Genomic DNA, 25,950 nt, shown 5'->3' on the forward strand with positions numbered 1-25,950 from the left:
CACGGACTACAGGAAGAAATCCAGCCCAGTCACGGACCGGGCAGACTAAATAACTTTTTTGCCTGCTTTGAGGACAATACAGTGCCACTGACACGGCCTTCAACGAAAACATGCGGTCTCTCCTTCACTGCAGCCGAGGTGAGTAAGACATTTAAACATGTTAACCCTCGCAAGGCTGCAGGCCCAGACGGCATCCCCAGCCGCGCCCTCAGAGCATGCGCAGACCAGCTGGCCGGTGTGTTTACGGACATATTCAATCAATCCCTATACCAGTCTGCTGTTCCCACATGCTTCAAGAGGGCCACCATTGTTCCTGTTCCCAAGAAAAGGTAACTGAGCTAAACGACTACCGCCCCATAGCACTCACTTCCGTCATCATGAAGTGCTTTGAGAGACTAGTCAAGGACCATATCACCTCCACCCTACCTGACACCCTAGACCCACTCCAATTTGCTTACCGCCCAAATAGGTCCACAGACGACGCAATCTCAACCACACTGCACACTGCCCTAACCCATCTGGACAAGAGGAATACCTATGTGAGAATGCTGTTCATTGACTACAGCTCGGCATTCAACACCATAGTACCCTCCAAGCTCGTCATCAAGCTCGAGACCCTGGGTCTCGACCCCGCCCTGTGCAACTGGGTACTGGACTTCCTGACGGGCCGCCCCCAGGTGGTGAGGGTAGGCAACAACATCTCCTCCCCGCTGATCCTCAACACTGGGGCCCCACAAGGGTGCGTTCTGAGCCCTCTCCTGTACTCCCTGTTCACCCACGACTGCGTGGCCACGCACGCCTCCAACTCAATCATCAAGTTTGCGGACGACACAACAGTGGTAGGCTTGATTATCAACAACGACGAGACGGCCTACAGGGAGGAGGTGAGGGCCCTCGGAGTGTGGTGTCAGGAAAATAACCTCACACTCAACGTCAACAAAACTAAGGAGATGATTGTGGACTTCAGGAAACAGCAGAGGGAACACCCCCCTATCCACATCGATGGAACAGTAGTGGAGAGGGTAGCAAGTTTTAAGTTCCTCGGCATACACATCACAGACAAACTGAATTGGTCCACTCACACAGACAGCATTGTGAAGAAGGCGCAGCAGCGCCTCTTCAACCTCAGGAGGCTGAAGAAATTCGGCTTGTCACCAAAAGCACTCACAAACTTCTACAGATGCACAATCGAGAGCATCCTGGCGGGCTGTATCACCGCCTGGTACGGCAACTGCTCCGCCCTCAACCGTAAGGCTCTCCAGAGGGTAGTGAGGTCTGCACAACGCATCACCGGGGGCAAACTACCTGCCCTCCAGGATACCTACACCACCCGATGTCACAGGAAGGCCATAAAGATCATCAAGGACATCAACCACCCGAGCCACTGCCTGTTCACCCCGCTATCATCCAGAAGGCAAGGTCAGTACAGGTGCATCAAAGCTGGGACCGAGAGACTGAAAAACAGCTTCTATCTCAAGGCCATCAGACTGTTAAACAGCCACCACTAACACTGAGTGGCTGCTGCCAACACACTGACACTGACTCAACTCCAGCCACTTTAATAATGGGAATTGATGGGAAATGATGTAAATATATCACTAGCCACTTTAAACAATGCTACCTTATATAATGTTACTTACCCTACATTATTCATCTCATATGCATACGTATATACTGTACTCTATATCATCGACTGTATCCTTATGTAATACATGTATCACTAGCCACTTTAACTATGCCACTTTGTTTACATACTCATCTCATATGTATATACTGTACTCAATACCATCTACTGTATCTTGCCTATGCTGCTCTGTACCATCACTCATTCACATATCCTTATGTACATATTCTTTATCCCCTTACACTGTGTACAAGACAGTAGTTTTGGAATTGTTAGTTAGATTACTTGTTATTACTGCATTGTCGGAACTAGAAGCACAAGCATTTCGCTACACTCACATTAACATCTGCTAACCATGTGTATGTGACAAATAAAATTTGATTTGATTTGATTTGATTCTGTATGGTTTACTGTAATTGGCTAGCGTCAGCATCAGTAAGATTCTGTTTGATTTACAGTAACTGGCCAGCGTCAGCAGCAGTAAGATTCTGTATGGTGTACTGTAACTGGTCAGCGTCAGTAGCAGTAAGATTCTGTATGGTTTACTGTAACTGGCCAGCGTCAGCATCAGTAAGATTCTGTATGGTTTACTGTAACTGGCCAGCATCAGCAGCAATAAGATTCTGTATGGTTTACTGTAACTGGTCAGCGTCAGCAGCAGTAAGATTCTGTATGGTTTACTGTAACTGGTCAGCGTCAGCAGCAGTAAGATTCTTTATGGTTTACTGTAACTGGCCAGCGTCAGCAGCTGTAAGATTCTTTATGGTTTACTGTAACTGGCCAGCTTCAGCAGCAGCAAGATTCTGTATGGTTTACTGTAACTGGGCAGCGTCAGCAGCAGTAAGATTCTGTATGGTATACTGTAACTGGCAAGCGTCAGCAACAATAAGATTCTGTATGGTTTACTGTAATTGGCAAGCGTCAGCATCAGTAAGATTCTGTTTGATTTCCTTTAACTGGCCAGCGTCAGCAACATTAAGATTCTGTATGGTTTACTGTAACTGGCTAGCTTCAGCATCAGTAAGATTCTGTATGGTTTACTGTATCTGGCCAGCATCAGCAGCAATAAGATTCTGTATGGTTTACTCTAACTGGTCAGCGTCAGCAGCAGTAAGATTCTGTTTGATTTACTGTAACTGGTCAGCGTCAGCAGCAATAAGATTCTGTATGGTTTACCGTAAGTGGGCAGCGTCAGCAGCAATAAGATTCTGTATGGTTTACTGTAACTGGCTAGCGTCAGAAGCAATAAGATTCTGTATGGTTTACTGTAACTGGGCAGCGTCAGCAGCAGTAAGATTCTGTATGGTTTACTGTAACTGGCTAGCGTCAGAAGCAATAAGATTCTGTATGGTTTACTGTAACTGGCAAGCGTCAGCAACAATAAGATTCTGTATGGTTTACTGTAACTGGCAAGCGTCAGCAACAATAAGATTCTGTATGGTTTACTGTAACTGGTAAGCGTCATCAGCAGTAAGATTCTGTATTGTTTACTGTAACTGGTCAGCGTCAGCAGCAGTAAGATTCTGTATGGTTTACTGTAATTGGCTAGCGTCAGCATCAGTAAGATTCTGTTTGATTTACTGTAACTGGCCAGCATCAGCAACATTAAGGATTCTGTATGGTTTATTGTAACTGGCTAGCTTCAGCAGCACTAAGATTCTGTATGGTTTACCGTAACTGGCCAGCGTCAGCAGCAGTAAGATTCTGTTTGGTGTACTGTAACTGGCCAGCGTCAGCAGCAATAAGATTCTGTATGGTTTACTGTAACTGGCCAGCGTCAGCATCAGTAAGATTCTGTATGGTTTACTGTAACTGGCCAGCATCAGCAGCAATAAGATTCTGTTTGGTTTACTGTAACTGGCCAGCGTCAGCAGCAATAAGATTCTGTATGGTTTACTGTAACTGGTCAGCGTCAGCAGCAATAAGATTCTGTTTGGTTTACTGTAACTGGCCAGCGTCAGCATCAGTAAGATTCTGTATGGTTTACTGTAACTGGCCAGCATCAGCAGCAATAAGATTCTGTTTGGTTTACTGTAACTGGCCAGCGTCAGCAGCAATAAGATTATGTTTGGTTTACTGTAACTGGTCAGCGTCAGCAGCAATAATATTCTGTTTGGTTTACTGTAACTGGCCAGCGTCAGCATCAGTAAGGTTCTGTATGGTTTACTGTAACTGGCCAGTGTCAGCATCAGTAAGATTCTGTATGGTTTACTGTAACTGGCCAGCGTCAGCATCAGTAAGATTCTGTTTGATTTACTGTAACTGGCCAGCATCAGCAGCAATAAGATTCTGTATGGTTTACTGTAACTGGCCAGCGTCAGCAGCAGTAAGATTCTGTATGGTTTACTGTAACTGGCTAGTGTCAGCAGCAATAAGATTATGTATGGTTTACTGTAACTGGTCAGCGTTAGCAGCAATAAGATTCTGTATGGTTTACTGTAACTGACCAGCGTCAGCATCAGTAAGATTCTGTATGGTTTACTGTAACTGGCCAGCGTCAGCATCAGTAAGATTCTGTATGGTTTACTGTAACTGGCCAGCGTCAGCAGCAATAAGATTCTGTTTGGTTTACTGTAACTGGCCAGCGTCAGCAGCAATAAGATTCTGTATAATTTACTGTAACTGGCCAGCGTCAGCATCAGTAAGATTCTGTTTGGTTTACTGTAACTGGCCAGCGTCAGCAGCAATAAGATTCTGTATAATTTACTGTAACTGGCCAGCGTCAGCAGCAATAAGATTCTGTTTGGTTTACTGTAACTGGCCAGCGTCAGCATCAGTAAGATTCTGTTTGGTTTACTGTAACTGGCCAGCGTCAGCAGCAATAAGATTCTGTATAATTTACTGTAACTGGCCAGCGTCAGCAGCAATAAGATTCTGTATGGTTTACTGTAACTGGCCAGCGTCAGCAGCAACAAGATTCTGTATGGTTTACTGTAACTGGCCAGCGTTAGCAGCAACAAGATTCTGTATGGTTTACTGTAACTGGTCAGCGTTAGCAGCAACAAGATTCTGTATGGTTTACTGTAACTGGTCAGCGTTAGCAGCAACAAGATTCTGTATGGTTTACTGTAACTGGTCAGCGTTAGCAGCAGTGAGTGGACTCCTAGGGTTGAGATCTCCACAACGTTCAGTCTGTTAGTACACTGACTAATCTGGAAGTGTGACTGACAGGTAGCAGCCCACACAAAACAGCAATTTACACCCATCACAACTCTCTGTCGGTCTTTCTCTCTCTCATTTGTCCCTTTCTGTCTTTCCATCACAAGTCAGTCATTTTTATTATTTTACCAGGTACTGTAAGCCATCACTAGCCGGCTTCCACCCAGTTACGTAACCTTTCACCTTAGAGGCTTCTGCCCTATATACATAGACTTGGAATCACTGGCCACTTAATAATGAAACACTAGTCACTTCAATAATGTTTAAATCATGTTTACATACTGCTTTAATAATCTCATATGTATATATTGTATTCCATTCTACTGTATTTTACTCAATACTACTCTGACATTGCTCAATCTAATATTTATATATTTCTTAGTTCCATTCTTTTACTTTTAGATTTGTGTGTGTTGTTGTGAATTGTTAGATACTACTGCATTGTTAGAGCTAGGTACACAAGCATTCTTCTACACCCAAAATAACGTCTGCTAAATATGTGTCCAATAAAATGTTATTTAAGTTGACACATTCTCAGCAACAACCTAGGGAATAGTTACAGTAGTTACAATTGGAATCTGGGGATGATTAGGTGGCCATGATGGTATGAGGGCGAAATTGGAAATTTAGCCAGGGCACCAGGGTTGGCACCTCTACTCTTACAAAAAGTGCCACAGTGGGATGTAGGGTGGTATGCTGCCGGCCAGAACAAAGCCTCTCTCCACAATTCCCTCTGTTTACTAGGGAGTCTCTCTCAGTGTGTCAGTGTGTGAAAAGCACACTGCTTTACACTGCACCCGTGTTTAGGGATGGGCAGCAACCGTAACAGGTGAATGGGAGGGATTAGTGCCAGTCAGGTTTGGATGTAACGTGTAAACATGGCCTGTTTAATCCAACGTCATGTGCACACTCTATACGTGTGACTTGTGTAAGAATGTAGTGGCGGAGTATTGTAATAGGATATGCAGTACACTATTTCATATATATTTCATGGAGACAAGATCAGTATTCCCCTTGAAACTCAAGAAACAGAGGGGTGAGACTAAACCATATTATATTGCAAGCTACCTTCATGGCTCATCGGCATTTATGGTGGCGAAGTTAGATAATTATACCTAATAAGGTGTGTAATGGATTCCTTCCCTGACTTCTTAATTGTAGCAAGGTCTGGACTTGTTTGTTATTGAAGTGGTACAATACCGTGTGCTGTGTTGGGAGTTTTGACTGATGGAGGTGTGTGTGTGTGTCTCTTTGGCAGAAAAGCTAGTGCTTAATATGATTGTATAGACTGTGTGGCGAGTTTTGGTGTGTGTCTCTCTTCTGCAGAGTTGCTGGCTTGTGGAGTTGTGTATCTGTCTCTTCTGCAGTGGGCCTGAGTTTTGAGGTAGTCTTGGATGAAGGTGTGTGTGCCTTTTCTGCAGTGGGCCTAGTGCCTAATCAGGTTCCCTGCACGCCAGCTGTGTCCACAGCAAATAGCCACTTTGTCCCAGTGGAGAGGACACTCAACCAGCAGGGAGGGAGGAGGCCAGAAAGAACTGGGAGATTATCTCAACCTGCTGCCGCAGTGAGCGAGAGAGGGTGTGTGTGCGTGTATGTGTGTGTTTGTGTGCACACATGCACCCTTCCTCCCTTGTGTATGTGTGTGTGTTTGCGCAAGAGACAGAGAGGGTGTGTACTGTATGTGAGCAAGCAGCGAGTCATTGTGTCTGCTACTCCACTTGCCGTTTGTAGTCTACTCTCCCACTCAAGTGTCCAGCTGGCAGACAGGAGATAGCTAGGGCCTTGGGACCAGGGACGACGCAGTAAACAGACAAACAGGCTATAATTCCTAATGAGGAAAAGTGCTGTACCTGAACGGAAAGAGAAGTGGGGGCCATATTGACCTCTGCTGCTCCCCCATACACACACAGACATGCACACACGCACACACACACTAATGTGAGGCCTATGTGTGTTTTAGTGTACTCGGGTCATGGTAGGTCTCAGGGGTGATGGTACTTAGGCAAGGGCAGCTGTGTCTCTGTGTGTTATAGACCAGAAGGTTTTCACCAATGCCTGCCTGCTCAATGCCCTGCCTGATCACAATGGCTGGGCTAGTTGCCTGGTCCCGTGGCTCATTGCAGTCAGTCAAATTGAAATAAATTAACTGCCAACCCTGACGGCAGGGTAATTGTTCATATGGAAATTGGATTGCCGTCGTCACACGAGCTTCCCTAAGCACTTCTAAAACAATTTCACTCAGATTGGTAGGAGGGGCGGAGCTCATACATTGTCTGAAAGACAGAGAGCTCTCGAGTCCATGCTTCATTTTAACAATGTGTCGTGGAGTCCGTTTTCCTTTTTCCTTTTACTGACTGGAGCGAGAAATAGGAGCACTAGGCACCGTGTAGCGCGCCTGACGTAGACATTAGTTTCTGCTACTCCGTGTGCGCCACCAAACCATTTTGTCATATTGTCTATAACACGCTTTATCACAGGCTCACAGAACACCCACGCACTGAGACGCACTGAGACGCACTGAGACACTGAGACAGACAGACACACAGGACCAGACACACAGGACTCTCTCCTGGCCACTAATTTAATGGTGGCTCACTTTTATCAGCAGCATAACACTGAGAAAGGCTTTAATATCAAGACACCACCCGTCACTGTCAGGAATGGCATCTGCTGGTCAGAGAACAAGAGATATAGAGAGAGAGGAGAGTGCTGATATGACAAATGCTGAATATGAATGCGGGCAACCGCCTTGCCGCCATATGGGGTGATATCCTATTATGGTTGTCGGTGGGGGGGGGGTCTGTTATTTCTTTATTTATATCTCACTGTCTGCTCTGTTTAATGAGTGGTAGGTCTGAGAGCAGCACTCGTGCTGGGTTTGAAGATGCCTAATCAGCTACAGAGTGGTCGCATGCGTATCAAATGACACCCTATTCCTTATACAGTGCACTACTTTTGACCAGGGCCCATAGTGACCAGGGTCCATAGGGCTCTGGTCAAAAGAAGTGCACTACATAGGGAATAGGGTGTCATATGGGACCCATTCAACGACAGTCTGTTCAGCATATTGGTGGAGATGTAATCAGCAGACACTCACTTCCACCTCCTGCAGCCTGGCTGGAGTATTATCCTAGAGAATAGGATGTGGAGGATCCTCTGTCTGTGCCAGAGAGGATGATGGGTAGGGTCCTCTGTCTGTGCCAGAGAGGATGATGGGTAGGGTCCTCTGTCTGTGCCAGAGAGGATGATGGGTAGGATCCTCTGTCTGTGCCAGAGAGGATTTATGCTGCTGCTGTGGCCTGTGTCAAAGGGACACCCCGTGGTAGTCTGCACAAGTGTCTCTGGGTGGCAGGAAATCATTTTGCTGTCAGCACTGAGAGTGTGTTTGTGTGTCTGTTCACTCACGTGTGCTCATAGAATGCTCACACTGGCCATTTTTAAATTATCTTTCATTTTTCTCTGCTGGGAGATGTCTTTCCAGTTCAGATGTCTTAGGGAAGGGAGGGTGGAGAAGAGATAGTAGGCAGCCAGAAGCATGTGAGCTATCCAGTTGACGAGCACCAGGTAGCAGGAAACACCCAGTCGTACAGGCCTGAAAAACAGGCCAACAAGTAGCTCCCCTAGAAAAATGTCCCTTCCTCTCTCATTTCCCTTACTGTTTCCAAAGTTTGCAGACAAACCTGTGAAGTCAAGGCAGCCGGTAGCTAAACCATGAAGCCCTAATGAGAGATTAATGCTTCTAGTTTTTAAGTCGTTCTCTCCTGCACTGGAACACTGTTTTAATGGAACAATCAGGGACGAGGCTTTCTCAGGAGCGTCTCTCTTTCCAGATGTGCCTGCTTCGTTAGCGCCTCGCTCTTTTCATTCATATTTATTCCCGGTCATTGGAGGCTTCATTAGCCAGCAACCGACTTATTATAGCAGCTTTTTCTTTATTCAGAATGGCCCAGCCTTTGTAGGAGGGGTGTTCCCAGCTGCCATGTCCTGTACAGAGGTGTGGAGAAATCTAAATACTTCTTCAGAGAAGTAGAGATGAGCTGGGACAGCCTGGGGACAAAGGAGCTGGGTTCCTCCTGTGTCACCACTCACCACCACAAGCTCTTTGAAGCCTCCTTAACTCCACTGTTCTGGATTAAGCCCATGAAACAAGTATGAAGAGTGATAGATGACAGAGGAGAGGAGACATCCTAGGAGAGAACGAGCTTCTTTGAAAAAGTGTGCAGGATTTATTTTGCAATGACCCACAATGCAACATCTGAGGGAAGTTTTTATAACAGCAGATTTTTGTTGTTATAGGGAGTGAGAGGTTCAACTGCCCGAAAAGCTGCCCACTCGACCCCATCCCCTCCCCTCTTCTCCAGACCATCTCTGGAGACTTTCTCCCATTCCTCACTTCCCTCATCAACTCATCCCTGACCACTGACTGCGTGTCCCCTCTGACTTCAAAATGGCCCGAGTTGCTTTCCTCCTCATCAAGAAACCAACACACGACTCTGACGTCAAGAACTACAGACCGGTATCCCTGCTTTATTTTCTTTCCAAAACGCTCTCTCTGACCAATTCTCTCATTATCACTCTCAGAACTATCTTCTTGACCGAGACTGCTCTTGTCTGTCTCATGGAGGCTCTCCACACTGCCAAAGCTGACTAGCTCCTCTGTTCTCATCCTCCTAGATCTAAGCTGCCTTCGACACCTTGAACATACAGATCCTCTTCTCCGCCCTCTCAGGGCTGGGCGTCTCAGGCTCTGCACACTCTTGGATTGCAACCTACCTGGCAGGCCGCTCCTACCAGGTGACGTGGAGAGGATTTGTGACTGAACCACGTACCCTTACAACTGGTGTCCCCCAGGGCTCAGTTCTAGGCCCTCTTCTGTCTGTACACCAAGTCACTCGGCTCCGTCATATCCTCACATGGTCTCTCCTATCATTACTATGCGGATGACACTCAACTACTTTTCTCCTTCACCCCGTCTGACACCCAGGTGGCGACACGCTTCTCTGCGTGCCTGGCATTTATCTCAGCTTGAATTTCGGCCCACCACCTCAAGCTCAACCTCGAAAACACAGAGCTGCTCTTCCTCCTGGGGAAGGCATGCCCGCTCCAAGACCTCTTCATCACATTTGACAACTTCACGGTGTCCCCGTCCCAGAGTGCAAAGAACCTTGGATTGACCCTGGACAACACCCTGTCATTCTCTGCAAACATCAAAGCAGTGACTCATTCCTGCAGGTTCAGGCTCTATAAGATCCGTAGAGTACGACCCTACCTCACACAGGAAGCGGAATTCAGGAACTTGTCATCTCCCGTCTGGACTACTGCAACTCTCTGTTGGCTGGTCTCCTCGCTTGTGCCATCAAACCCCGGCAATTTATCCAGAATTCTGCAGTTCAACCTTCCCAAGTTCTCCCATGTCACCCCGCTCCTCCGCACACTCCACTGGCTTCCATTCAAAGCTCACAACCACTACAAGACCATGATACTTGCCTACTGAGCAGCAAGAGGAACTGCTCAAACTGCTCAAACCTTACATCCCAACCCGAGCACTCCATTCTGCCACCTCTGGCCTCTTGGCCCTCCTAAGCTCTTCTCTGTCCTGGCACCCCAGCTACCCCCTCAAGCTAGGATAGCAGAGTCCCTGCCCCCTGCCCATCTTCTAAAAAGATCTGAAACCCTGCCTCTTCAAAGTGTATCTTAAATAAATAATCTCACAGCACCCCCCCTCCTACCACCTCTTCGCCCCCCCCCCCCCCCCCCCCCCAACTTTTCTGATAGCTACTTTGAGGTAAAATGTACTTACTATGACTGTGATATGTGGTAATCCTACATAGCTATCTTAAGATGAATGCACTACTGTAAGTCACTCTGGATAAGAGCGTCTGCTCAATGACTCAAATGTGAAATGTAAATGAGAGATTTGCATGAATAGGCAAGAGAGCCTTTGAAGGGATAGAAGTAAGTTGAGCTGAGTTTTCTGTCACCCAAGTGAACACTTCCTGACAATTCTACTAACTATTGTAGCCTACATCTCAGTTTGGGAATGCTTACACAGTCTGTTTGATTGCACTGTACAAAGTCAGGGGTCCTAAATCATTATACTGGGCTAAAAAAAAGCAGCCAGGGACTTTTTGAAAATCCATCTTTTTTTGTTTGGAACATTTGAACAGGAATTTGAATAACTAGACTGACAGTGGATTATAGACTTGGAGCATGAAATATGAGTGGGTGGAAATGGAATACTCTCTTCTTTATAAACATTAGTCATTATCACTATAATGTAATGGCAGGTCACAATGATAAAACTTCAGGGTCGTCTATACTCTACACTAAACAAAGGCAGAATAACCCAAACAAAAGAGCAAAACAAGATTAACTAAAAGGTTGATTAGGCTGGCTCAGCCTGGGATCTGCAACCTGAACACATCTACACTCAATTGTTTTACAGAAAGCCCATGAACTACCCATTACTCTACATAGGCTCATTGGCTTTAGTGAGATACCCAGAGGGGCCATTGGCATACCAGGTCATAAGTAACCCTGTAAAAGGTTCATAATTTCATAGGAGGGTAGGTAAATACTAGCCTAATAGGCTACATCGACACGTCTGTGAATAACTATGGCTGCGTTTACACAAGCAGCCCAATTGTGATATATGTTTTAATCTCTTTTGACAATAATTGGTCAACAAATAAGAATTGGGCTCTGTGTGTAAATGCAGCCTTTGTAGGTGTTAAGAGACCAGGGTGACTTTCAGCCAAACATCATCCTGCTATTTTCTCGTTTCCCATAATAACAAGAGTAAAGACCTACCAAACACTCCTGGTGGGAGTAAGCACAGGGGGCGAGTTTATAACACAGTTTACATTTTAATGGAATTGTTTAAGAGTATGAATTAAACAGGGCAGATGCATTTACCTAGAGAAATGGGGCTCCGAAAGGAATGAGGTTGTGAAATGAAAAAGCAAAATAAAATCAGGGACTAGGGGAGGACGGCCACTTTAATGCAAATGGGAGTAAGAGCTGAAATGAACTGGAGAGCAAACGTCTAATCAGTACTCTCCCCACTTAGTGCTCTGAGCAAAGGCAGGTTAACATAATAAATCACAGATTCACAGGCAGCTAGGCACAGGCTGCCTCCCTCCCTCCTTCCCTCTATCTCTCCCTCCCTCCACCTTTCCACAGGCTTTTCAATTTGACCAGTGTAGCTATGGACTTAACTGCCTAGGTGAAATGAGCAGGACCATATCTCTCTGTGTGTGTGTGTGTGTGTGTGTGTGTGTGTGTTAGTGTGTGTGTGCATATGTTTGTGTGTGTGTGTAGAATGCTTGTGCCTGCTTGTGTATGTATACGTGTGTGCATATGCTTGTGGTGCATTGTGTGTGTGTGTGTTTCTGTCTGTGTGTGCATGTAGGTGTGTATTTGAGTGTGAGAACTATACAGTGAAAGAGGTGGACCATTGCAGATTCAGCCACCTGCAGCTTGACATTACTGTTTTTTACAATCAGTAACATCTTTTTGTCCAATCTGTTGTCACATTTTCAAAACTCTAAACACAATTAGCACAACATCCATCTGTTGTGGACTATACCATTAACACAATTAATTTTCTAAAATGCTTACATTTTCTTTACATACAAGCTTACCCAATACCAAAATTGTCATATTTACAAATGCTTGCACACAGCATGCCAGAAATTAAGACCTGATGTTCAAAACCTTAAATATAGTATAAAGCCTCTACTTCTGCAACAACGGCAGCTCAAAAGCTATATTGAAACAGCTGATAAGCATTTTTGAGTGAACAGACCATTGAGAAATAGCTGATTTACTGTAAGTTGTGTAAAATGGAAAAACCACAGCTGATTCCAATCTCAATCGGAGACATAGCCCAGTGTTGAAGTTCTTTCAATTACATGGACATACACAGTAAAAAGGTGGCTCCTGGATTGATTTAGTTCAGTGTGGATACAGAACAACACAGAGGAGCAGATAGAGAACAAATAATATCTGGACAAGGGAGAGGAATAGTTGGACCAGCGAGAGGAGTAGCTGGACTAGGGAGAGGAGTAGCTGGACAAGGGAGAGGAATAGTTGGACCAGGGAGAGGAGTAGCTGGACAAGGGAGAGGAGTAGCTGGACCAGGGAGAGGAATAGTTGGACCAGGGAGAGGATAGCTGGACAAGGGAGAGGAATAGTTGGACCAGGGAGAGAAGTAGCTGGACCAGGGAGAGGAGTAGCTGGACCAGGGCGAGGCATAGTTGGACCAGGGAGAGGAGTAGCTGGACAAGGGAGAGGAATAGTTGGACCAGGGAGAGGAATAGTTGGACCAGGGAGAGGAGTAGCTGGACCAGGGAGAGGAGTAGCTGGACCAGGGAGAGGAATAGTTGGACCAGGGAGAAGAATTGTTGGACCAGGGAGAAGAATAGCTGGACCAGGCAGAGGAGTAGCTGGTCCAGGCAGAGGAGTAGCTGGTCCAGGGAGAGGAATAGCTGGACCAGGGAGAGGAGTAGCTGGACCAGGGAGAAGAGTAGCTGGACCAGGGAGAGGAATAGTTGGACCAGGGAGAGGAGTACCTGGACCAGGTAGAGGAGTAGCTGGACCAGGTAGAGGAGTAGCTGGACCAGGTAGGTGGAGTAGCTGGACCAGGCAGAGGAGTAGCTGAACCAGGGAGAGAAGTAGTTGGACCAGGGAGAGGAGTAGTTGGACCAGGGAGAGGAATAGTTGGACCAGGGAGAGGAGTAGCTGGACCAGGGAGAGGAGTAGCTGGTCCAGGCAGAGGAGTAGCTGGACCAGGGAGAGGCATAGTTGGACCAGGGAGAGGAGTAGCTGGACAAGGGGGAGGAATAGTTGGACCAGGGAGAGGAATAGTTGGACCAGGGAGAGGAGTAGCTGGACCAAGGAGAGGAGTAGCTGGACCAGGGAGAGGAATAGTTGGACCAGGGAGAAGAATAGTTGGACCAGGGAGAAGAATAGCTGGACCAGGCAGAGGAGTAGCTGGTCCAGGCAGAGGAGTAGCTGGTCCAGGGAGAGGAATAGCTGGACCAGGGAGAGGAGTAGCTGGACCAGGGAGAGGAATAGTTGGACCAGGGAGAGGAGTAGCTGGACCAGGTAGAGGAGTAGCTGGACCAGGTAGGCGGAGTAGCTGGACCAGGCAGAGGAGTAGCTGAACCAGGGAGAGAAGTAGTTGGACCAGGGAGAGGAGTAGTTGGACCAGGGAGAGGAATAGTTGGACCAGGGAGAGGAGTAGCTGGACCAGGGAGAGGAGTAGCTGGTCCAGGCAGAGGAGTAGGTGGACCAGGGAGAGAAGTAGTTGGACCAGGGAGAGGAGTAGTTGGACAAGGGAGAGGAGTAGCTGGTCCAGGCAGAAGAGTAGCTGGACCAGGGAGAGGAATAGTTGGACCAGGGAGAGGAGTAGCTGGACCAGGGAGAGGAATAGTTGGACCAGTGAGAGGAATAGTTGGACAAGGGAGAGGAGTAGCTGGTCCAGGCAGAGGAGTAGCTGGACCAGGGAGAGAAGTAGTTGGACCAGGGAGAGGAGTAGTTGGACCAGGGAGAGGAGTAGTTGGACCAGGGAGAGAACGAGTTGTACCAGGGAGAGGTGTAGTTGGACCAGGGAGAGGAGTACCTGGTCCAGGCAGAGGAGTAGGTGGAACAGGGAGAGAAGTAGTTGGACCAGGGAGAGAAGTAGTTGGACCAGAGAGAGAAGTAGCTTGTCCAGGCAGAGGAGTAGCTTGTCCAGGCAGAGGAATAGCTGGACCAGGGAGAGGAGTAGCTGGACAAGGGAGAGGAGTAGCTGGACAAGGGAGAGGAATAGTTGGACCGGGGATAGGAGTAGCTGGACCAGAGAGAGGAGTAGCTAGTCCAGGCAGAGGATTAGCTGGACCAGGGAGAGAAGTAGTTGGACCAGGGAGAGGAGTTGCCGGTCCAGGCAGAGGAGTAGGTGGACCAGGGAGACTGTAACCCTGAGAGAGGCTGGTGAAAGAGTCCAGCCTAATACCACAGTCTATCACTGAGAGAGGATGGTCAAAGAGTCCAGCCTAATACCATGGTGTATCACTGAGAGAGGCTGGTCAAAGAGTCCAGCCTAATACCATGGTCTATCACTGAGAGAGGCTGGTCAAAGAGTCCAGCCTAATACCATGGTCTATCACTGAGAGAGGCTGGTCAAAGAGTCCAGCCTAATACCATAGTCTATCACTGAGAGGCTAGTCAAAGAGTCCAGCCTAATACCATGGTCTATCACTGAGAGAGGCTGGTCAAAGAGTCCAGCCTAATACCATGGTCTATCACTGAGAGAGGCTGGTCAAAGAGTCCAGCCTAATACCATGATCTATCACTGAGAGAGGCTGGTCAAGGAGTCCAGCTTAATACCATGGTCTATCACTGAGAGAGGCTGGTCAAAGAGTCCAGTCCAATACCATGGTCTATCACTGAGAGAGGCTGGTCAAAGAGTCCAGCCTAATACCATAGTCTATCACTGAGAGGCTAGTCAAAGAGTCCAGCCTCATCTCAGACGGTCAACCGTGGCTTCCATTATCTGGAATTTTTAACAAACCAACAGGTAAGTAATGCATTTCACAAGGGCTTCTTCTATCATTACTGTTGCTATGTCCCATAGTAACTATAGGCCACCAGTCCCAATGCAAATACATATGTTGTATTTTTGTTCCTCTAAAGGACACAACGTCTTTCTCCCTCTGGGGGAAGAGGAAAGCTCCTCAGTGAAGACCGAGAACATGCCATTGTAGGATTGGTCATGTATGTTGGAGGTGTTGTTGAACCAAAGGTCATGTATGTTGGAGGTGTTGTTGACCCAAAGGCCATGTATGTTGGAGGTGTTGTTGAACCAAAGGTCATGTATGTTGGAGGTGTTGTTGAACCAAAGGTCATGTATGTTGGAGGTGTTGTTGAACCAAAGGCCATGTATGTTGGAGGTGTTGTTGAACCAAAGGTCATGTATGTTGGAGGTGTTGTTGAACCAAAGGTCATGTATGTTGGAGGTGTTGTTGAACCAAAGGTCATGTATGTTGGAGGTGTTGTTGAACCAAAGGCCATGTATGTTGGAGGTGTTGTTGAACCAAAGGCCATGTATGTTGGAGGTGTTGTTGAACCAAAGGCCATGTATGTTGGAGGTGTTGTTGAACCAAAGGTCATGTATGTTGGAGGTGTTGTGGAACCAAAGGTCATGTATGTTGGAGGTGTTGTGGAACCAAAGGCCATGTATGTTAGATGTGTTGTTGAACCAAAGGCCATGTATGTTGGATGTGTTGTTGAACCAAAGGCCATGTATGTCGGATGTGTTGTTGAACCAAGGGCCATGTATGTTGGATGTGTTGTTGAACCAAAGGTCATGTGTGTTAGATGTGTTGTTGAACCAAAGGCCATGTGTGTTGGATGTGTTGTTGAACCAAAGGCCATGTATGTTGGATGTGTTGTTTAACCAAAGGCCATGTGTGTTGGATGTGTTGTTGAACCAAAGGCCATGTGTGTTGGATGTGTTGTTGAACCAAAGGTCATGTATGTGGGATGTGTTGTTTAACCAAAGGCCATGTATGTTGGATGTGTTGTTGAACCAAAGCCCATGTATATTGGATGTGTTGTTGAACCAAAGGTCATGTGTGTTGGATGTGTTGTTGAACCAAAGGCCATGTATGTTGGATGTGTTGTTGAACCAAAGGCCATGTATGTTGGATGTGTTGTTTAACCAAAGGCCATGTGTGTTGGATGTGTTGTTGAACCAAAGGCCATGTATGTTGGATGTTTTTTTGAACCAAAGGCCATGTATGTGGGATGTGTTGTTGAACCAAAGGCCATGTGTGTTGGATGTGTTGTTGAACCAAATGCCATGTATGTTGGATGTGTTGTTGAACCAAATGCCATGTGTGTTGGATGTGTTGTTGAACCAAAGGACATGTATGTTGGATGTGTTGTTGAACCAAAGGCCATGTATGTTGGATGTGTTGTTGAACCAAAGGCCATGTATGTTGGATGTGTTTGAACCAAAGGCCATGTATGTTGGATGTGTTGTTGAACCAAAGGCCATGTATGTTGGATGTGTTGTTGATCAATGGCAGCAACTTCATGTTGCTAATAAAGCTTTTACTGCGGCAGTTCTGTCACTTACTATTTTTTCTACTGTACATTGTACAGATGACTCATTGACTTTTAGATAGTATGTTGCCAAAAATGCACACATTTGACACTCAAACAAAACATGTAGAGTGGTTTACAGTAAAAGGAAACTGAATTATAAAAAACAATGGATTTAATTTTGTCTATTGTCTGCAGGTAGAACTGAAACATGAAAAGTAATACAGTTTTTGTAATGCCATCAACTGTTAGTATTTTGAAAGTTGTTGTGCTATGATTGACTATACGTTACTCTTGGATAGAAAACATGTGCTAGTGTTTTGACAGAATGATTAGATATTGAGTCGGGTTTGCCGTGTTTTGATAGTTAATGTATATAGAGAAAGTTTATTTGCATTATTGAAATGAAGAGTTTTTCTATTTGGCTAATTGTGTGTTGCTATGGCTATGTTAAGAGTTTAGAATAAGCATCTTAAGTATAGGTAAACGCTTGTTAGCAATTGTAAAAAAAACTGTAACCACGGGTAGGGGGGAATCAGCAGCGAGGGAGGAGGATGCCGTTTGCCTCCTGCTGTTTGCAAGTGGGTGGCTGTTTTTGTGTATCAAAGGACGCTGTGTGATCTTATTCCCCCACTAAACAAAGTAACCGGCTTACTGAACATATTGTATTTCCTCTTGCTAAAAGGAGAAGAGAAAGAACATGATGAATGTTTGCCAAGATCTGTCGACAGACTGCCATTGTTCAGTTTCAAAGTACGGCTTTGAGATTCAATCAAATCTAACAATAAAGCATCTTTGTTAAACTTGGTTACCCACATGAAAACAATTCTATAGTATAACATGGTAAAAATACTATAAAATCAAATGTTATTTGTCACATAGTGGCGTTGAACGTTGAGCTGTAGTCAATGAACAGCATTCTCACGTAGGTGTTATTTTTGTCCAAGTGGAATAGGCCAGTGTGGAGTGCAATAGAGATTGCGTCATCTGTAGATCTGTTTATGTGGTATGTGAATTGGAGTGGGTCCAGGGTGTCTGGGATGCTGGTGTTGACGTTAGCCATGACCAGCCTTCCAGCCTTTCAAAGCATTTTGTGGCTACAGATATAAGTGCTTCGGGGCGATAGTCATTTAGACAGGTTACCTTGGCGTCTTTGGGCACAGGGACTATGGTTCTCTGCTTTATACATGAAGGTATTACAGACTGGGTCAGGGAGAGGTTGAAAATGTCAGGGAAGACACTTGCCAGCTGGTCAGAGCATGCTCTGAGTACACTTCCTAGTAATCCGTCTGGCCCTGCGTCCGTGTGAATGTTAACCTGTTTAAAGGTCTTTCTCATATTGGCTACGGAGAGAGTGATCACAGTTTGTGCTCTCACGCATGGTTCAGTGTTGCTTGCCTCGAAGCGAGCATAGAAGGCATTTGGCATCTGGGTTAGTGTCCCACCTCTACAAAGTGGCAGCTCTAGCTTTTAGCTCAGTGCGGATGTTGCCTGTAATCCATGGCTTCTGGTTGGGATATATACGCACGGTCACTGTGTGGACGACGAAGTCGTCGATGTACTTTTTAATGAAGCTGGTGACTGATGTGGTATACTCCTCAATGCCATCAGATGAATTGTGGGACATATTCCAGTCTGTGCTAGCAAGACAGTTCTGAATCTTAGCATCGCTTCATTGGACCACATCCGATTTGAGCATGTCACTGGTACCTCCTGTTTGACTTTTTGCTTGTAGGCAGGAATCCGGAGGAAAGAGTTAATGTCAGATTTGCCAAATGGGAGGGTGAGAAAGAGCTTTGTATGTGTTTATTTGTGTGTATTAAAGATAATCTAGAGTTTATTTTTTGCACAGGTGACATGCTGGTAAAAATAAGGTAAAACAGTTTTTTTAAAACAGGCTCTGGCTGAGCATTTTGTTGTAGGTTAATGTCCCTATATATGTTGTTGAGTGTAGTCTTAGTGCCAGCATCGTGTTTGTGGTGGTAAATAAACAGCTTCGAAAAATATAGATGAAAACTATCTTGGTAAATAGTATGGTCTGCAGCTCATCATGAGGTATTTTAACTCAGGTGAGCAGAACCTCGAGACCACCTTAATATTAGAGATCACGCACAAGCTGTTGTTAACAAAGATACACACGCCCAAACCCTTGAGTTTATGAGACAATTCCGTTCTATCCTGCTGATGCATAGAAAAACCAGCTACATTTATATTAACAATGTCGTTGTTCCGCCACGACTCTGTGAAGCATAGGATATTACAGTTTTTCAGGCCTCGTTGATAGAATAGGCATGAACCTAGCTTGTCTAGTTTGTTCTCCAGTGATTGTACATTTGCCAGTAGAACAGAGGGTAGAGGTGGTTTATGTACTCGTCGTCGTAGTTTCATCAGGCTGCCCCCACGTCGGCCTGTATATCATAGTTTCATCAGGCTGCCCCCACGTCGTCCTGTATATCGTAGTTTCATCAGGCTGCCCCCACGTCGTCCTGTATATCGTAGTTTTATCAGGCTGCCCCCACGTCGGCCTGTATATCATAGTTTCATCAGGCTGCCCCCACGTCGTCCTGTATATCGTAGTTTCATCAGGCTGCCCCCACGTCGTCCTGTATATCGTAGTTTTATCAGGCTGCCCCCACGTCGTCCTGTATATCGTAGTTTCACCAGGCTGCCCCCACGTCGTCCTGTATATCGTAGTTTCATCAGGCTGCCCCCACGTCGTCCTGTATATCGTCGTTTTATCAGGCTGCCCCCACGTCGTCCTGTATATCGTAGTTTCATCAGGCTGCCCCCACGTCGTCCTGTATATCGTAGTTTCATCAGGCTGCCCCCACGTTGTCCTGTATATCGTAGTTTCATCAGGCTGCCCCCACGTCGTCCTGTATATCGTAGTTTCATCAGGCTGCCCCCACGTTGTCCTGTATATCGTAGTTTCATCAGGCTGCCCCCACGTCGTCCTGTATATCGTAGTTTCATCAGGCTGCCCCCACGTCGTCCTGTATATCGTAGTTTCATCAGGCTGCCCCCACGTCGTCCTGTATATCGTAGTTTCATCAGGCTGCCCCCACTTCGGCCTGTATATCGTAGTTTCATCAGGCTGCCCCCACGTCGTCCTGTATATCGTAGTTTCATCAGGCTGCCCCCACGTCGTCCTGTATATCGTAGTTTCATCAGGCTGCCCCCACGTCGTCCTGTATATCGTAGTTTCATCAGGCTGCCCCCACGTCGTCCTGTATATCGTAGTTTCATCAGGGTGCCTCGCCGTCTTTTCCTCTTCCGAGTGTCGGGATTAGAGCCTGGTCCCGGGCGAGCAGTATGTCTGAGTCATTGAAGTAGTATTCTTCATCCAAATCAAGGTTAGTGATCGCTGTACTGATGTCCAGAAGCTCTTTTTGATAACCGGAAACTTTGGCGAAAACATTATGTTAAAAAAAACAACCTCTCAGCGATTCACTGTGTTTTTGGAGACTTTACTGTAGTATTCACTGTAGTGTTTTTGTGTCACGATGAAACACCTCTACATAGAGAAAAGGGGAATGTCCACTCACTGTTGTGCTGCTCCCATGTGATGTCTTAGGTGACACCATCACAACATTTCAAGCAATATAGTGTGCATCACCCCTAATCCTCTCCTCTCTCTCCTCTCTTCTCAAGAGATGACAAGCTGGGTCCAGGCCGCTCTTCTTCTCCTCTGTCTCCTCCTGTTATGCCTGTCTGCAGCCGGGAACCAGCTGCAGGAGGAGGCGCTCCTGGACTTCTCCTCCATAACGCCCATCAACAACGTGGTTCAGGACCCCCGCAGCGGGCGCGTCTACCTGGGTGCCGTCAACACCATCTACCAGCTGGATGAGGCGCTGCGTGAAGAGGCCCGCACCGTGACTGGCCCCAAGGAGGATGCCCGCACCTGCACCCCGCCTGTCTCCACTCCGTACTGCCAGGACACCAAGCCCAGCCCTAATGTCAACAAGCTGCTGCTGGTGCACCCATCCAACGGCTCACTGATCGTCTGTGGGTCCCGCTACCGGGGTATCTGTTCCCTCCTCAACCTGAGCAACGTGGAGCAGCAACTGTACTACAGTGACTCTAAGGGGGAGAGGACTTATGTGGCTAGCATAGAGGACGGTGTAGCCGTGGTGGCCGTCATGTCTACATACATTAATAAAGACGGCAACACCTTTAATGTGTTTCTGGTGGGAAAGGGCTACGGCAGCCTGGACAGCTCCAAACTCATCAGCACGCGCATCCTCCAGGACTACCGCGACTGGGTGGTATTCGAGAGCATCATCGAGGCGTCCACCGTGCAGGCAACACCCTTCGTGCCCAAGTACCTGCATGACTTCCGCCACGCCTTCAAGGAGGAGGGCTTTGTCTACTTCCTGTTCTCCAGGACCATGGGAAGCACCGATAACAAGAACTTCACCTTTGTGTCTCGACTGTGTGAGGACGACCCTCACTACTACTCTTACACAGAGCTGCAGCTCAACTGTGGCCCGGGGAACAGGTACAACAAGGTGCAGGCAGCCTATGTGGCATCCCCAGGTAAAGAGCTGGCCCGGGGGATGACAGAGTCGGGTCAGTATGGTAAGGTCCTCGCCTGGCACAAGGTGCTGTTCATGGTGGCCAGCCCGGATGACGACGGCGCCGATTCGGCCCTATGCATGTACCCTCTAAACACCATCAATGAGAGGCTGGTGGACATAATCAGTGCCTGCTACAGCGACTCGGGCAAGATCGCAGGCATCCCAGCTGTGGACATCCCCTACTCCTACAAGACAGACGAGTTCTGCACCTCCCATATCGACGTAAGTAGCTTAGCCTTTATCATCCACTTCAAAGGACAGAGACAGAAGAAACAGAGTCAGTGATTTTAAAAGAATTTCCCTTTTAATCAATAATGCAAATATATGACACCTTTGGTTTTCAAGCCCTTTGTTTCCATTTTTTTTTTTTTTTTTTTTGTCTGAAGGGATCCTGCTGGCTATATCTCTCCTCTCCTTGAAAAGATAGATTGATTTAAGGGATATAGTAGTTCTCTTATCTCTTAAATCTCTCTCCCTCTGCAGAAAGACACTCTGAACAACTATAAGTGTGGGGCGGACTTCCTTCCCTCTCCACTGGCCAGTAAGCCAGAGTTTGCCCAGCAGGCGAAGGCGGTCATCATCAGGAGGGGCCTGCTGACCGCTGTGGCCATCGCTGTGGAGAATGACCACACTATCGCCTTCCTGGGGAACAGCCTGGGAGAGGTGTACAAGGTAAGGAGAGGGTGGAATGGAATGTGTGGGAGTGGGTGGTTTTTGGAGGTGTGCAAGGTAATGTCTAGGGAAAGTGTACAAGGTAAGGGGCTAGGGGCAGTGTACAAGTTAAGGGGCTAGGGGCAGTGTACAAGTTAAGGGGCTAGGGGCAGTGTACAAGTTAAGGGGCTAGGGGAAGAGTAGACGGTAAGGGGAAGTGTACAAGGTAAGGGACTAGGGGCAGTGTACAAGTTAAGGGGCTAGGGGAAGAGTAGACGGTAAGGGGAAGTGTACAAGGTAAGGGGCTAGGGGCAGTGTACAAGTTAAGGGGCTAGGGGAAGAGTAGACGGTAAGGGGAAGTGTACAAGGTAAGGGGCTAGGAGAGGATGCAATGATAGAGAGAGTTGTTGGTAGACAGATTATTTTGTTATCTGTGTTGTGCTCCATTGCAAGAGCCTAGCGTGTGTTGAGAAGGAGCCTAGCATATGTTGAGAAGGAGCCTAGCGTGTGTTGAGAAGGAGTCTAGCGTGTGTTGAGAAGGAGCCTAGCATGTGTTGAGAAGGAGCCTAGCGTGTGTTGAGAAGGAGCCTAGCATGTGTTGAGAAGGAGCCTAGCGTGTGTTGAGAAGGAGCCTAGCGTGTGTTGAGAAGGAGCCTAGCGTGTGTTGAGAAGGAGCCTAGCATGTGTTGAGAAGGAGCCTAGCGTGTGTTGAGAAGGAGCCTACCATGTGTTGAGAAGGAGCCTAGCATGTGTTGAGAAGGAGCCTAGTGTGTGTTTAGTGTTCTGTGTTGAGTTGTTTGTCTGGTTCTGCCTGGCAGGTTCATCTGACTGCCAACCCAGAGGTGTACAGTCAAGTGCCAGGGGACACCACAGGGAAACGCGTCAACAAAAAACTCTTCTTTGACACTAGCCACAGCCACCTGTATATCACCACTGAGAAAAAGGTACAGTCCTCCATTAGCGTTCTGTACAGACCTCCAGACAGTACTTCTGTTTGTCAGTCATTGTTGTTATTGCTGTGGAGAGAGAAAGGGAAAGACCCTCTGTGTTAACTACAGCAAGAGGAAGTAATTTTGATACTGTTTGTGTTGTTGACTGCATGCTACTATAGATCATCAAGATTGTTAAGTGAATTTCAACGCTACAGACATTTCAGTGTTCCGATAAACCTCCAGTCCTGACATGTTTGTATCTCTAAGGTCCCACTGTAATGCTGTTTGTGTGGACTGTTTGTGTGGACTGTGTCTGTGCATTACTACTGTAGATCACCAAGGTGCCAGTGCAGACGTGCCATCTGAAAACAGACTGCCAGTCCTGTGTGTCGCCATGGGACCCCTACTGTGGCTGGTGTGTTCTGGAGGGCAGGTAAGAAAATACTTTATACAAACTCCCAATCATTTTATGGAGGGAACCAGATAAGCGTATATCTCAGAGCCATGTCCCTCTAAACAGAGCTAGATAGATCATGATATCCTGTCGGTCTGTATCACCGCCTGGTACGGAAATTGCACCGTCCGCAAATGCAGGGCTCTCCAGAGGGTGGTGCGGTCAGCCCAACGCATTACTGAGTGCACACTGCCTGCCCTCCAGGGCATCTACAGCACCTGGTGTCACAGGAAGGACATTAAGATCATCAAAGACCTCAGCCACCCGAGCCACGGCCGGTTCACCCTGCTACCATCTAGAAGGTGGAGACAGTACAGGTGCTTCAAAGCTGGAACCGAGAGACTGATAAACAGCTTCTATTTCCAGGCCATCAGCCTGTTAAACAGTCACCACTAGTGGCCTCCACTCAGTACCCTTCCCGTAACCTTAGTCACGGTTCCTGTCGGCTACCACCCGGTATTCTACCCTGCACCTTAGAGACTGCTGCCCTATTTACATAGAGTCATGTCTTTACTATGGATTAAATGATATATGACATGCTATTTTATCAAATCAATTCTCTGTAATTAATATTACCTGATTAAACTAATCATGTAAATGTAATTAACTAGATGTCGGGGCACCACGGAATAATGTTTATAGCGCTGTTGTCTTCCGAATAGACTCTTAAAGATCTGGTGGTCTTTTATATCAATAGCAGTCAATTATTAATCGTCACCTTATTCAGCCTCATCTGAACGTCATAAAATTCTTGGTAAACCCTGGTTAACAAGCTGAATCAGCAGTATACATTTTTTTTTAAAATTATTTTACTAAATACCTAAATAATCACACAGAATTACATATACACAGGATGGATCATACATTGATTATTAATTATGTCATAAAAGAAAACGTCCCTAGTGGACGAAACTGATATGATGACTGGTTACACAAAGAAAGGGGGTTGGGTTTCAATGAAAGAGCGGGAAGACTAAGAACAAAAGGATTGGGTCTCTATCGGACCCTGAGAAGCGTGTGTGGTAGAACGAAAATGTTGTAGTATCCTGTCGTTCTGAAGAGATTGTCCTTTCCTAGGCCACGCACGTTTACAGCTGCTGCTGATAACTCAACATCTAGGATGTATCACTTCTTTAGTGAATAAGAGTTCAAAGTTCATACCAAGTTGCCGTACTCAGCTCATGCTATATTCTGTCTGGTGTAGTTAAAATTCTTCCTTCCAGCGTGGCGATCGTCACCTCCACGTTGAAATTAGCCCTTTTAAACGTATGGACACTAGTCCTCCCGTCGTCGGGAACATAAGTTAATTTCGTTAGGTTGTAGTTGATATTAGCCCTTTTAAAGGTATGGACATCAGTCCTCACGTCATCGGGAACACAAGGTTGACTTTCGTCAACGGGCTTTTGTAGTGTGGGAGAGACGGTGTGCTTCATAGTTCTCAACCATAGTTCTCACTTTTCAACATACAATTTATGTCATCCTATCATGAGTAATAATAAAGTACCAATGGACAATTTCAACTTCTTGTATTTACTGACATATTGTTCCGTTCCCAACCTTTTAATGTTACCATACTCTCTCTATGTTAACAAAGGGCTTTCCAAGAGACCATTTTGTAGAGTATGTAGTGGACATTTCCTGTATTTACCAAATCATGAGAGCAAACCACACACAAGTCAGAGTTATCATAAAGTCCATCTTTAATTATATGAGCTCCATCACAACCCTGTGACTCTCAGATCAATTCAGTGTCAATAAATGAATTCTCTGAGAGTGCTTACAAAACAGTTCTTAGTATCATTTATAGCCAAGACACACCCATCTCAACTCACATGACGAATAACAGATCTTAGGAACATTACAAAGGAAGACTTTACTTGAGAGAGGAGTATCCCATAGCCAGACAGCATTAGCTATAAATTATCGTTCAGTTTGCTCTCCTAAAACGAGGTTCTACTTCTCGTTCTTGGTACAACATAGTACCAAGACATTAGGATATATATCAATTGTCATTTTAGACACTCCCATTCTGGACAGGCTCACAGAGACACAGTGACTGGCACACAGACATTGTGGAGCCAAGAGATAATTGGTTCCCCCTCAATCAATCCATTCACATGGTTTAAAATATATGTTTACATATGAAGACAAGCTTGACCTCTCCCCTCTCTGCGGCCCAAGTAACTGAACCCTGACAGAGAACAGATAACTGCAACCGGCCAACAGTATTATCCAAAAATAGACATTCTAATGACATATCTCACATAAGCATGCAATAATAATAATAAAACATATTATTTATAAATGTTACCTAAATAATTCTGATTCCGCCACGACAAGTGGAGAGAGAAAAGGGGGAAAGGTTATATGGGGGTCATAAACCTCACCAACAGGGCAACAGGATGACAATAGAGTCATTGAACACTGGTCACTTTAATAATGTTTACATACTGTTTTACTCAC

General features: G+C 46.3%; 1 protein-coding gene across 2 annotated transcripts in view; it reads left to right on the top strand.

The window, feature by feature from the left end:
* Positions 1-25,950, top strand: part of LOC110522748 (plexin-B2-like) — a 237,112-nt gene that overhangs the window by 173,191 nt on the left and 37,971 nt on the right. For both annotated transcript variants that reach the window (XM_036968738.1, XM_036968737.1), the window contains exons 3-6: positions 20,525-21,672; positions 21,934-22,122; positions 22,920-23,045; positions 23,366-23,466. In XM_036968738.1, the coding sequence (XP_036824633.1) occupies positions 20,527-21,672; positions 21,934-22,122; positions 22,920-23,045; positions 23,366-23,466 (1,562 nt within the window). In that variant the 5' untranslated portion in view covers positions 20,525-20,526. The remainder of the gene's footprint in view (positions 1-20,524; positions 21,673-21,933; positions 22,123-22,919; positions 23,046-23,365; positions 23,467-25,950) is intronic.

This window comes from Oncorhynchus mykiss, chromosome 30 (genome assembly GCF_013265735.2).
Source record: "Oncorhynchus mykiss isolate Arlee chromosome 30, USDA_OmykA_1.1, whole genome shotgun sequence".
Lineage (NCBI taxonomy): Eukaryota > Metazoa > Chordata > Actinopteri > Salmoniformes > Salmonidae > Oncorhynchus > Oncorhynchus mykiss.